At 51.8% G+C, this 11363-nt stretch overlaps 2 protein-coding genes across 2 annotated transcripts in view; one reads left to right on the top strand and one right to left on the bottom strand.

Annotated features, from left to right (window-relative positions):
• Ncf1 (neutrophil cytosolic factor 1) overlaps positions 1-3636 on the top strand; it is a 9370-nt gene extending 5734 nt beyond the window's left edge. The window contains exons 8-11 of the mRNA XM_021162927.1: positions 330-447; positions 1062-1169; positions 1681-1826; positions 2007-3636. Coding sequence (XP_021018586.1) covers positions 330-447; positions 1062-1169; positions 1681-1826; positions 2007-2125 — 491 coding nt within the window. The 3' untranslated portion in view covers positions 2126-3636. The remainder of the gene's footprint in view (positions 1-329; positions 448-1061; positions 1170-1680; positions 1827-2006) is intronic.
• Positions 3637-5854: 2218 nt separating this feature from the next.
• The window catches only part of LOC110294468 (general transcription factor II-I repeat domain-containing protein 2), a 33336-nt gene continuing 27827 nt past the window's right edge, over positions 5855-11363 (bottom strand). Inside the window, exons 12-14 of the mRNA XM_021162712.2 lie at positions 9832-10077; positions 9314-9342; positions 5855-7858 (exon numbers count right to left, since the gene is read on the bottom strand). Of these exons, the coding sequence (XP_021018371.1) occupies positions 6282-7858; positions 9314-9342; positions 9832-10077 (1852 nt within the window). The 3' untranslated portion in view covers positions 5855-6281. The remainder of the gene's footprint in view (positions 7859-9313; positions 9343-9831; positions 10078-11363) is intronic.

Genomic DNA, 11363 nt, shown 5'->3' with positions numbered 1-11363 from the left:
AAAAAAAAAAAAAGTAGGGGCTCAGTAGTTAAGAGCACTGACTGCTCTTCCAGAGGTCCTGAGTTCAATTCTCAACAATCACATGGTGGCTCACAACCATCTGTAATGGGATCTGATGCCCTCTTTTGGTGTGTCTGAAGACAGTTACTGTGTACTCATATGAAATAAATAAAATCTTAAAATAAAATAAAAAAACTTAGAAAGGGAAAGCAAGAACAAATAGCTCTGAGGGGACTGAGGCTGTGTGCTTGTGGTAGTGGCTAGACAGTTGGAAGAAGCTGAGAGTTGAGGAGACTCTCACCTCACTGGCTGCTCCCTCCTCGGACCAGGTGAACCGTATGTAACCATCAAAGCGTACACTGCTGTTGAAGAGGACGAGGTGTCCCTGTCTGAGGGTGAAGCCATTGAGGTCATTCATAAGCTCCTGGATGGCTGGTGGGTGGTCAGGTAGGAGAGCCGCTCCCTCTGCACACACCTCTCTGAGTGGGTTTGGGGAACCTCTCTTGGGCTCTGAGCTGACTTGGCTGTGTGATTCTGGAGTCTTCTGTCCTCATTAGCCGTGCAGAGTTTCACCTCCAGGACCTTCCGCAATCAAACAAACAAAATAAAAACAAGAGCAGACGAGAAGGAAAATGATGGTCTATTTTGTTTTGTTTTGGATTTTCTAGACAAGGTTTCTCTGTGCAGTCCTGGCTGTCACTTTGTAGACCAGGCTGCCCTCAGACACACAGAGATCTATCTGTCTGTCCCTGCCTCCAGAGTGATGGGATTAAAGGTGTGGGTCACCATCGCCCAGAGGCATTTAGACCTAATGGTGTCACAGTACATATCTGCAAGAAAACACATCTGCTTCCTTCCCCTGCCCAGACTTCGACAGGAAGGCTGGGGGCATGAGAGGCTTGGGTTGATACAGATGAGGAAACAGCTTGGCCTTTCAGATGTGCATGTTTGAAATCTCTTAGCTTGCATTGGTCCCCAAGGGTGAGACACTATGAAGATCCCCTGCTCTGTGCACACACACCCTGTGACTGACTGAGCCTCCAATGTGACCCATCTTGCAGGAAAGGGGATATCACTGGCTACTTCCCATCCATGTATCTGCAGAAGGCTGGGGAGGAGATAACCCAGGCCCAGCGACAGATCAGAGGCCGCGGGGCACCACCTCGAAGGTGAGAGGGGTCCTGATGGGGCAGGCCTGAGGGAGGTCTGAGGAGGTTTCTGGCTGGGTAGGTACTTCCAGGTTTAGTGCTGTGCTTTCGCTGTTGTTGGAGGTAGCAGACACAGGGATGGAGGGGAAGAAGGTCACGGACAGACCCAGTGAGGTGCCCGAAGATGCGTGGGGGGGGGGGGGGATGGTCAATGAGACCTGAGCAGTCCCAGGTCAAGGGTCATGTTGATGGGCAAAGTGGGTGTGGGAAACAGGTCTGAAAGGATCCCTGCTCCCCGCAGCTCCTGAAGGTTCCCTTGCCTGCATTCCACTTGTTATGTAAATATATGCTTAGGACCTGAGGGGTGCCAGTCCCTCTGAACCCACTTGCTGAGGCCAGGGTTATGATCTCAGGGTGTCCTAGTTTCTCCGTACCCTACTTTCTCTAGCCAGGCTTAGGATGCCAGGGGTGTCCACCCGTGCCCCGGGAACAGCGACTCCGGGGCACTGACACCTGCATCCTGCTGGGCCAGGTCGACCATCCGCAACGCACAGAGCATCCACCAGCGTTCTCGGAAGCGCCTCAGCCAGGACACCTATCGCCGCAACAGCGTCCGATTCCTACAGCAGCGCAGACGCCCCGGGCGACCCGGGCCGCAGAGCACGGATGGCGCAAAGGGTGAGCGCCAGGGCGGGGCGGGGCGGGGGCGGGGCCGGGGCTGGAGGGCAGAGGTAAATTCTTAGGGTTCCAGGTCCAAGGGGCGGGACGAGACCTAGGGATGGGATCAGGACTAGAAACTGCGAGCACCTTACAACTGGGAGGCTGGGGGCTTCTGATGGTCCTGGCTTTGGTTTGCAGACAATCCATCGACTCCGCGAGTCAAACCACAGCCCGCGGTGCCTCCGCGACCCAGCTCGGACCTCATCCTGCACCGCTGTACAGAGAGCACCAAACGGAAGCTGACGTCCGCTGTGTGAGAGGCAGCGGCCCTAGACGGCTCCTATCCCTATCTCTGTATATACTTGTGTATAGCCTCAGGTTAGAGACTCCTCCCCTGCCTTAAGGTTTGGAATGGACTGAGACTCTGCAGCAAAGGACAGGACTGGGTTAATCTCCACCGGTATTGCTTGCATGAGAGGAGGCAGTGAGCGCTGCTAGGGTGGGGGTTGCAGGGACAAAAAAGATCTGATTACCTGCTGCTGTAGTCTCTGACCAAGTTTGCAGAAGGCCAAGTGCCTTAGGAACGCCCTAGGAAAGTGTTTCTCAACCTGTTGGCTGTGACCCCTTTGGGGAGGGTGTCAAAAGACTTTCCCAGAGGTTGCCTAAGACCATTGGAAAATCCAGATATTTATTTCTATAGATGTTTATATTATGATTCATAAAAGTAGCGAGATGACAGTTATGAAGTAGCAATGAAAATAATTTTATGACTGGGGGTCCCCACAACATCGGGAACGAGCTGTATTAGGGTCACAGCATTAGGGAGGTTGAGAAGCACTGCCCTAGGGCCTCAGGATGTTGCCCAGTTGGGAGAGCTTGACTAGCATGCAACCGGGCCTGGCTTCCATTCCCAACATCCCATAATAGGGCGTGCCAGTGTCCCAGCATCAGGGCGGTCGAGCCGAGGCTCACATCTGTAATTTCAGAGCCAAGAGTCAAGAGAACTGCAGTTAGACTCAAGATCTCGGCCTGGGCCATGTAGGGGATTTGAGATCAGATTTAGCTAGTGTGAGATCCTGGGTCAAACCACCCCATCCCACAGCATAACGGGCGTAGGGAGTCTCAGGGGGATGAAAGCAACTGTCATTAGTGGACAGTTATAGATAGATTAATATTAGCAACGAATGACTAGTGTCATTTTAGTGTCATTAGTGATGTGGAGACTTTGCTTTCATGTCTCTAAGACCTTGCTGGTATTTCCATCCCCAAATGCAAAGAAACCGCGCTGGCTGGTCTAGGTCAACTTGACACAAGCTGGTGTCATCTAAGAGAGGGAACCTCAATTGAGGAAACACCTCAGTGGTTAAGAGCACCAGCTGCTTTTCTGAGGACTGGTGTTCGATTTCCAGCATCCACATTTGCCTGTAACTCCAGTTTTAGGGCATCTGACACCCTCACACAGCCATATATGCAGACAGAAGACCAATGCACATAAATTAAAATACACACCGAAAAAAACTTAAAAAGAGAGAAAATGCCTCCATAAGATCTTGGTGATTGATGGGGGAGGGTCCAGCCCACAGTTGGTGGTGCCATCCTGGGCTGGTGGTCCCATCCTGGGCTGGTGGCCCTGGGTTCTATAAGAAGGCAGGCTGAGCAAGCCATGGGGAGGAAGGCAGTAAGCAGCACCCCTCCATGGCCGCTGCATCAACTCCTGCCTCCAGGATCCTGCCCTGCTTGAGTCCTTGCCCTGCTTGAGTTCCTGTCCTGACTTTTTTCAGTGATGAACAACATGGAATTGTAAGCTGAATAAATCTTTCCCTCCCCAGCTTGCTTTGGATCATGGTGTTTTTTCTCAGCAATAGAAACCCTAACTAAATCAGAAGCCGTGGTGCAAAATGAAGCCGCACATCTTGCAAAAGACGACTCATAAAGGCATTGCAGGCCTGCCATTCCAGTTGCTCCAGAGATAAAATACTTTCAGCACGTTTCTTCTTGGGAAATAGGTTTCACTATGTATCCCAGGTTGTACCTGATCATCCTGCCTCCGGCTTCTCTTTATTTTATTTTATTTTATTTATTTATTATTTATTTATTTATTTTGGTTTTTTGAGACAGGGTTTCTCTGTATAGCCCTGGCTGTCCTGGAACTCACTTTGTAAACCAGGCTGGCCTCAAACTCAGAAATCCTCCTGCCTCTGCCTCCTGAGTGCTGGGACTAAAGGTGTGCGCCACCATGCCCGGCTCTGGCTTCTCAATGCTGGAATTACTAGTGTTCACCATTTTTAGTTTTGTTGTTTGGTTCCTAAAGTGAAGTCCTGATGACATGTCTCTTCCTTTTGGGGACAGGTGTGTGTGTGTGTGTGTGTGTGTGTGTGTGTGTGTGTGCATGCATGTGCGCGCTGATTCAGGATCCCATGTCCGGCAGGCTGGCCTCGAACTCCCTAGGTTCTGGAAGATGACTTGGAGCTCCTCACCAGCTGGTCTCAGTCCTTGCTTACTAGAATTTCAGCTGTGCACATCCCTGCTCCACGATTCTGATCTTGCTGATGTTACCTTGTATCAGCCTTAGCGTTTCCTGCCAAGTGCTGGCCAGGGGGGCTGCCCAAAGGCCTGTGTGTGCTGGGAAGCCGAGGAGGGAGCAAGGGCCACGCCCATGGCTGCCAGCTTGTCCGGCATCACTGTCTGCTGACCACCAGTCTCTGAGTGCACATACAGTGCTGGGCTTACTCCAGTGTCTCTGGGCTTGAGGATCAGAGACAGGAAATGTAGGCAGTTTACTTAGGGTAAATCTATCAGGAAGCAGGCAGAGGCCATTTGGGACTGCACCGACTCGGGCCTATGGGCACATGGTTTTTTGGACCACCTTTTCTCTTTTTTCCTTCCTTCCTCCTCCTCCTCCTCCCTCTCCTCTTTCTCCTCCAGATAGGGTTTTTCTGTGTTGCCCGGGCTGTCCTGGAATTCTCTCAGCAGACCAAGGTGGCCTTGAACTCAAAAATCTACCTGCCTTTGCCCCTGAGTGCTAGGAGTAAAGGTGTGCCTGGCTAGTTGGGCCATATTTTAAGGTGTGTAAACTGGATGCACTCCAGTTAGATAGGTTTGTCCTCTGAGTTGGATTTGTTTGGGCCATTCCCCTCCCTGTCTGCATCCTTTGACTGGAAGACATCAATGCCTGGCCTGAAGAAACAGCAACCAATTAAGAATGAGCTCCCAGTCCCATCTCTTTCCCATTTATCTGGCCACATAATTCCACAGACATCTCGTTGCCATGGTTACTGAAGAACACCCCATATCCCATCTTCTCCATGGTGGCAGTACTTGTTAGCCCCCACAGGGTCCAAAGTCACATTCCAGGGTAGAGAAGGAATCTGCAGTGGATGTCATGAAGTGTTCCTGTAATCCCAGATCAGGGAGCCGAGGCAGGAAGAGCTGGGTTTCTAGACCAGCCTCGTTTGCATAACGAGATCCTATCTTGGAGGAGGAATGAGAGGGTAAGAGGGAGAAAGGAGGGCAGAGGAGAAGAGAGGAAGGAGGGAGGAAGAGGAGGAGGGAAGAGAAAAGAGGAGGGAGAAAGAAGAGAAAGGAAAAGGAAGGAAGAGGGAGGAAAAGAGAAAGAGGGAAGAGGAAGGAGGAGGAAGGGAGGAGGAGGGAAGAGGAAGGAAGAGGAGAAGAAGGAGGAGGGAAGAGGAAGGAGGATGGGAGGAGGAAGAAGGGGGAGGGAGGAAGAGGGAAGGAGAAGAGGGAGGAAGGGAGAAAGAGGGAAGAGGAAGGAGGAGAAAAGAAAAGAGGAGGAGGGAAGAAGAAGGAGGAAGTGGCCTTTAAGCCTTAGCTTACCTGTCCGTTAGATCCTGTGTCAGTTACTCTAGATCTCCCATTTCACTCCTGACCTGTCTAGCTCCAGGCATTCTAGATCACGGGACTGTGTCTCTGGCCAATTGATTATCCTTAAACTTGGAAGCACAGGGTATAGGCTGGTAACATGCGGAGACACCTATATGTGTGCACCCCCCCCCCCTCGACAAACACACACACACATCTTTCACAGTGCGTTTATTTGAAACGGGACAGCGTGGATGAGTGGCATGGGTCAGTGAAGCCAAGAGGAGCCAGCCACTGGACCTACAACTGTTATGGGCTTTACCAAACTACAGATACAGACAGGTGTCACAGGTCATCTGAACAGCTGTGATGTGTAAATTGGGATCCCAACTCAAAGTGGGGGGAGAGGGACCGTTCTTTTCATTAAACGGAGAGGTTTAATGGTCTATTCTCGTCTCACAGGCTATTAGGTCTGGAACATTCTAGGTCTCCACATAGAGGAATGGCCGGATTTCCTTCCTTTCCTCTTCCAGCAACTTCTCTTTATTGAAATGGGGTCTTGATAGGTAGCCCTGCCGGACCTCAAACTCAAACTCAGATCCTCCTGCCTTGGCCTCCGCAGTAGTGGAATTGAAGGCTCCGCCCTCTGCTCCGTCACGTGGCCACCTGGAGCGCTGCGCCCCACTGCGCCTCTTTCTTGCTCAGCTTCAGGATGGAGAAGAGCTGCTCGCAGATGTGGGTGCTGCTGAACATGGACAGCATCCTGGCACAGTGGCTCCTGTATCTGGGGTAACTGCTCCACAGGTGCTTGTAGAAGTCCGGGATGCCCACCTTGTCGTACTTGGTCCTCAGCACCGTGTTGCACTGCAGGTCGATCACCTCCATCTGGAGCTCCTCGCGCACGCTGTCGATCGTGGTGGAGAACGGGGAGCTGAACAGGGTGAGCTCGCTCTCACAGGACTTGAAATCCGACAGGCGCCTCTGGAACTCGGCCTTCAGCTCCACGATCTTAGGGATGTAGTTGAGCCCGTCGCTCTCACTCCGGGAAACCGATTTCAGTGTGGGGAAGTGGGCCAGGTTGTTCCTGGCCAGATGCGTCTCCCAGAGGCACAGTTTTGCCAGGAAGGCCCGGATGAAGTCATACATCTGGGTCACGATCTGTGAATGGCCTTGGAGGGAGGCATCCAGTGTATTGAGGTGCGTCGTCATGTCCACTAGGAAGGCCAGGTCCAGGATCCAGTCCCGAGAACTGAGCTGGGGCACAGGTTTGCCCCGGGAAGACATGAACGAGTCTATTTCCTCCAAGGATTCGAAGAACCTCCTGAGGACCAGCCCTCGGCCCAGCCATTTGAGGGCCGTGTGGTACAGTAGGCTGCCATACTGACTGTCCAGCTCATAGAGCAGTGTCGTGAAGTCGCTGTGGTTCAGGCCACGGGAGCAGATCCAGTTGACCGAGTCTACCACCACGTCCATGACGTGGCCCATTCTTAACTTCTGGGCGCACAGCCACTCCGGGTGAATGATACAGCGCACAGATTTGAGGTCGGCTCCCTTGCAACATGAGGCCGCCCTGGCTCTGAGCTTTGTCACCAGCCCACTATTGGCATCCACCATGGCTGGCGTGCCCGTGGAGGCCACGCTCACCAGTTTGGACCAATCGATACTGAACTTCTTGAGACTCTTCTCAACGCGCAGGAATATCTCATTCCCGGATTTGGCGCCTGTCGTGGGCACAGTGTCCAAAAGTTCCTCGGACACGTCGAAGTTGTCGTCGACGCCGCGGATGAAGATGGCCAGCTGGGTGGTATCATTGATGTCCGTAATCTCATCGATGGCGATGGAGTACGCCACAAAGGAGCGGATTTTCTGTCTTAACTTCTCCCATAAGCTCCCGGCCACCTCTTCCATCGGCTGCACCGCGGAGTTTGTGGGGGGACTTGCATTCGGGAATGGTTGCTCTGGACACACGATCTCCGAGGCCCCCAGGAGATACTTCCGCAGTCCCCTTTTCAGCTCTCGAAGCTTCTCTTCCCGGGCCTGACCCAAGTACTGGTCATAGTGCCGGCTGTGGTTGGTCTGGTAGTGGCGGCGCAGGTTGTACTCCTTGGACACCGACACGCTCTGCTTGCAGATCAAACACGTGGGGATGTTCTGCACCTCCATGAAGAAATAGGCTCGCTCCCACTTTTCTTGAAACACGCGGCCCTCCTGGTCTATCTTCCGTTTCCCCACTTTATAGAGACATGGAATGGTGACTTGGCAACTCCCTAGCCCTTGCCCTGTTCTATTTAATATTGAGAGCTGGTGTCCTGATATAAACTCACTAGGGAGCCAACAGTGACCTTGGCATTTTGATCCTAACTCCACCTCATCAATGTGAGATGGTTGGCATGTGCCACCATGTCCAGCTTCTCTCTGGCCTTTAAAAAAAAAAAAAAAAAAAAAAAAGACCGGGTATTTCTACATAGCCCCGGTTGTCCTGGAACTTACTGTGTAGAGGAGGGGAGGGTGGTGGACTCAAACTCACAGATCCACATGTCTCGCCTCCTGAGTGCTGGGAGTAAAGGTATGGACTACCATGCCTGGCATGTTTACTGTTTTATTGTTTGTTTTTGAGACTGCCTTACTTTGTAGCTCAGGCTGGCTCTGAACTCCTTTCTAGTGGGCCTCTGGCCACAGTTTCCTCAGGGCTGGGATTACAGCTGTGGGCCACCTTGCCTAACTTCCAAGAGAGCTTTGAAATATTAAAAAAGGGACCAAGCAAAGGAAACACACGCCTTACCAGAGCTTTAGATCTCAAAAGCACCAGGGTAGAGTCAGCCCCCACCTAACTCGGGTGAGTAGTGTGGTTATGTGTGCACGTGTTGGTGGGGATTGAGTTTGTGTGTTCTGGCTTTTTTTGAGACAAGGCCTCACTGTGTAGACCAGGCTAGCCTACAACTCATGCAATCTCCAGGGCTGGGCTTACAGACCTGCAGCAGCATACTGGGCTCGATGTGTTGGTGTTTGAAGCCACTATACAGTTAAGTGGAACAATTCCTGACAGCACAAATATAAAAACTTATCTTAACAAGTTGAAGTGGGGCTGGAGATGTGATAGAGTGCTTGCATGCTATGCACGAAGCCCCCCTGGCTTTGATACCCAATGCCACATAAAACCCGGTATGGTGCCAGGAGCCTGTGACCTAGCACTTGGGAGGCAGAAGCAAGACAGTTTCTGTGACTTAGAAGGCAGTCTGGACCACATAATAAATTGTAGGCAAGTGTCTGGGACTGAAGGAGTGAGACACTGTCTTCAAAACACCAGACAGCTGGGTGCAGTGCTGTGTACCTGTGACCCAGCAAACAGGAAGCAGAGGCAGGTGGATCTCGGGGAGTTTCCAGGCTAGGCAGAGCTGCACCTTGAGACCAACAATAATAAAAACCAAGGAACAAAAGAGAAGTAAAATAAAAGGTAAACAGGGCTTTGGATGTAGGTCAAAGGTAGAGCATTTGCCTAGGTCTCGAGAGACCTTGGGCGTCATCCCCAGGCCCTTAACAAACCAAACCAGCACATCTGAAAGGCCACCTGCTTTACTGGCAGGCTCCAGGCTGCAGGTGGGAGCGAGCGCCCTGTGCTAAGTGCCCACCATGACACTACACAAACCACTGTGTTCTGCCATGTTCCTGCTTCTCAAAATACTCACCATGACTGAGTTCAAGTCCAGGAAGTGGTCTGCAGGGAGACACGGGAGGAACAAGGGAAGGAAGTCTGTTTTCATTCGGCCCAGCTAGCTGTGTCTCCACATTTCTGGTGGTGTCGACACAATGCTAGCTAGGCAAACTCGGAAGTGAGGCTGAGGGGGGAAACCCACAATGGTCAGCAAGATGGCTCGGTGGGTGAGGATGCTTGCTGCCAAACCCGAGACCCAAGTTCAATCTCTGGGGCCCACGTGGTAGAAGGAAAGAACTGACTTTCATAAGTGTCCTCACACATGTGCCATGACAAGCCCCTCATACATAATTATAATAAAAAATAATGAGAGGAACAGGACCAGAGGCACAGCTGCAGAAGCGGAAGAGAGTGGAATGCCTTGGAGCATCCTGACTCCGAGATGAAGGGCGGCCCCTCCCCACCCGGCTGGCCTCCTGGCTGGGCTCCAGACTTGCTCACTAGGCGGCTGCCCATCTCCAGCTTGCTCTAGGGGAGCTGGGACTCACTCACCTAATGACCGTGAACTTGATGAAGTCTGCAGCATCCAGGATCCTCCTCATGGAGCTGATCTCCAGATACCCGGGGGCTTTGAACACCACCCCGGGAGGCATGCCGTCAATCACCACACAGCCAGGGTTGAAAGTGATTTTCCTGTAGGGAACCTTCACGGGGAAGTCCACTCCGATCGCCTCCCCTGTGATGAGAGGTGCGGGGTAAACTGGATGCCTCTGTGCCTTAGTTTTCTTTTTTTTTTTTTTTTTCAGTTGTGCCTTTATTGACTTAGTGCATCAGAGTGTACAGGTGTCCTATAATGGAGGCCGCCCTCTGAGCAGCATCTTTAAAGCAGTATTACAGGAATCCTTACTGATCGCACCATAGTTATAAAAACCAGGGACATAATGACGTACACAACCTACACAAGACAGAGCAGTGAGAATTTACAGTGTAAAATAACATTGAGGGTTAGCAAAGACAGCTGCATGCAGGGAAGGTGGGTGCCTTTGGGGAGCTAGGTGGGAGGTGGCTATGCTGGCTTCAGGCCATGACAGCAGGCAGCTCTGAGATCCTCAGACCACGAGTGAGTGAGTGAGTGACCAGGGATGGCCTGGTGTCACAGCGGGCCACATGCAGGAAGCAGAGGCTAGCTTTAGCTGAAGTGGCATGCCTATCAAGAGCATGTCTCCTGTTGCTGTTGTCCTCACAGCTGACATGTATGTACTGACATGAAATGGGGAAATCCCAACAGCTGTCAGAACCGCCTTCACAAAGACAGTGACACACCAACAAAGAGCTGTGAGCCAAGTCCAGAGCATTGGACTTGCAGTCTACCNCTTGACAACTACATCCTAAGGCCAGCACTGTACACCTGCTTGCTCTCCCTGAAGCAGGCATGGACTAGACAGAATTCAAACCAGGAGAGAAACATTTAGCTCTGCAGTCTCTTAAGCTGGGTCAGCAACCCCTGGACAAGCCGAGACCTGGCCTCAGCAGAGGTGCGTGTGGTAACATCTAGACAGCAGTGGGAGCACGTCCCTGCACTGCTGGGTGAAAGGGTGTGGCTGGGGTCAGGACCAGGACCCGGCTTAGAGCTATATCCTACAACACCAGACCTGTTTAGGGCAAAGCCAGAGCCCTCTGGGGGCCTCTGCTAGGCAACCTGGGCCTTTAGAGGGACTTCTCTCCTGAGTGGAAGCCCTTTTAGAGAAGGCAGCAGGTCCCAGGTAGAGACTGCCCCTGACACTGCTCTCTTCTGTTTTAAGTCCCTACTAGGGAGAAAAATGTCAAAATAACTTGATCTTTTTATTGGCAACTTATGATGCAAAAAGTATTTTATTTTTAAACTTCTAAAGTTTGAACACAAAATAGCCTAGTTTAGATGAGTTTCCAAGCTGAGTGCACTTGCATNGAGCTCAGTTTCTGGCTGATGAACAGTTCCTAATACCCTATGTGGGTGCCTACGTTCTCATCTGTGGGTGGTGAGCCATCCAGCGTCCGCTGGCAACATCCCTTTTTGCCTTGGTAAGGGCTTAACAACCATTAGG

The sequence above is a fragment of the Mus caroli genome, chromosome 5 (genome assembly GCF_900094665.2).
Source record: "Mus caroli chromosome 5, CAROLI_EIJ_v1.1, whole genome shotgun sequence".
Taxonomy (NCBI): domain Eukaryota; kingdom Metazoa; phylum Chordata; class Mammalia; order Rodentia; family Muridae; genus Mus; species Mus caroli.
This window is presented reverse-complemented; position numbering and strand designations above follow the sequence as displayed.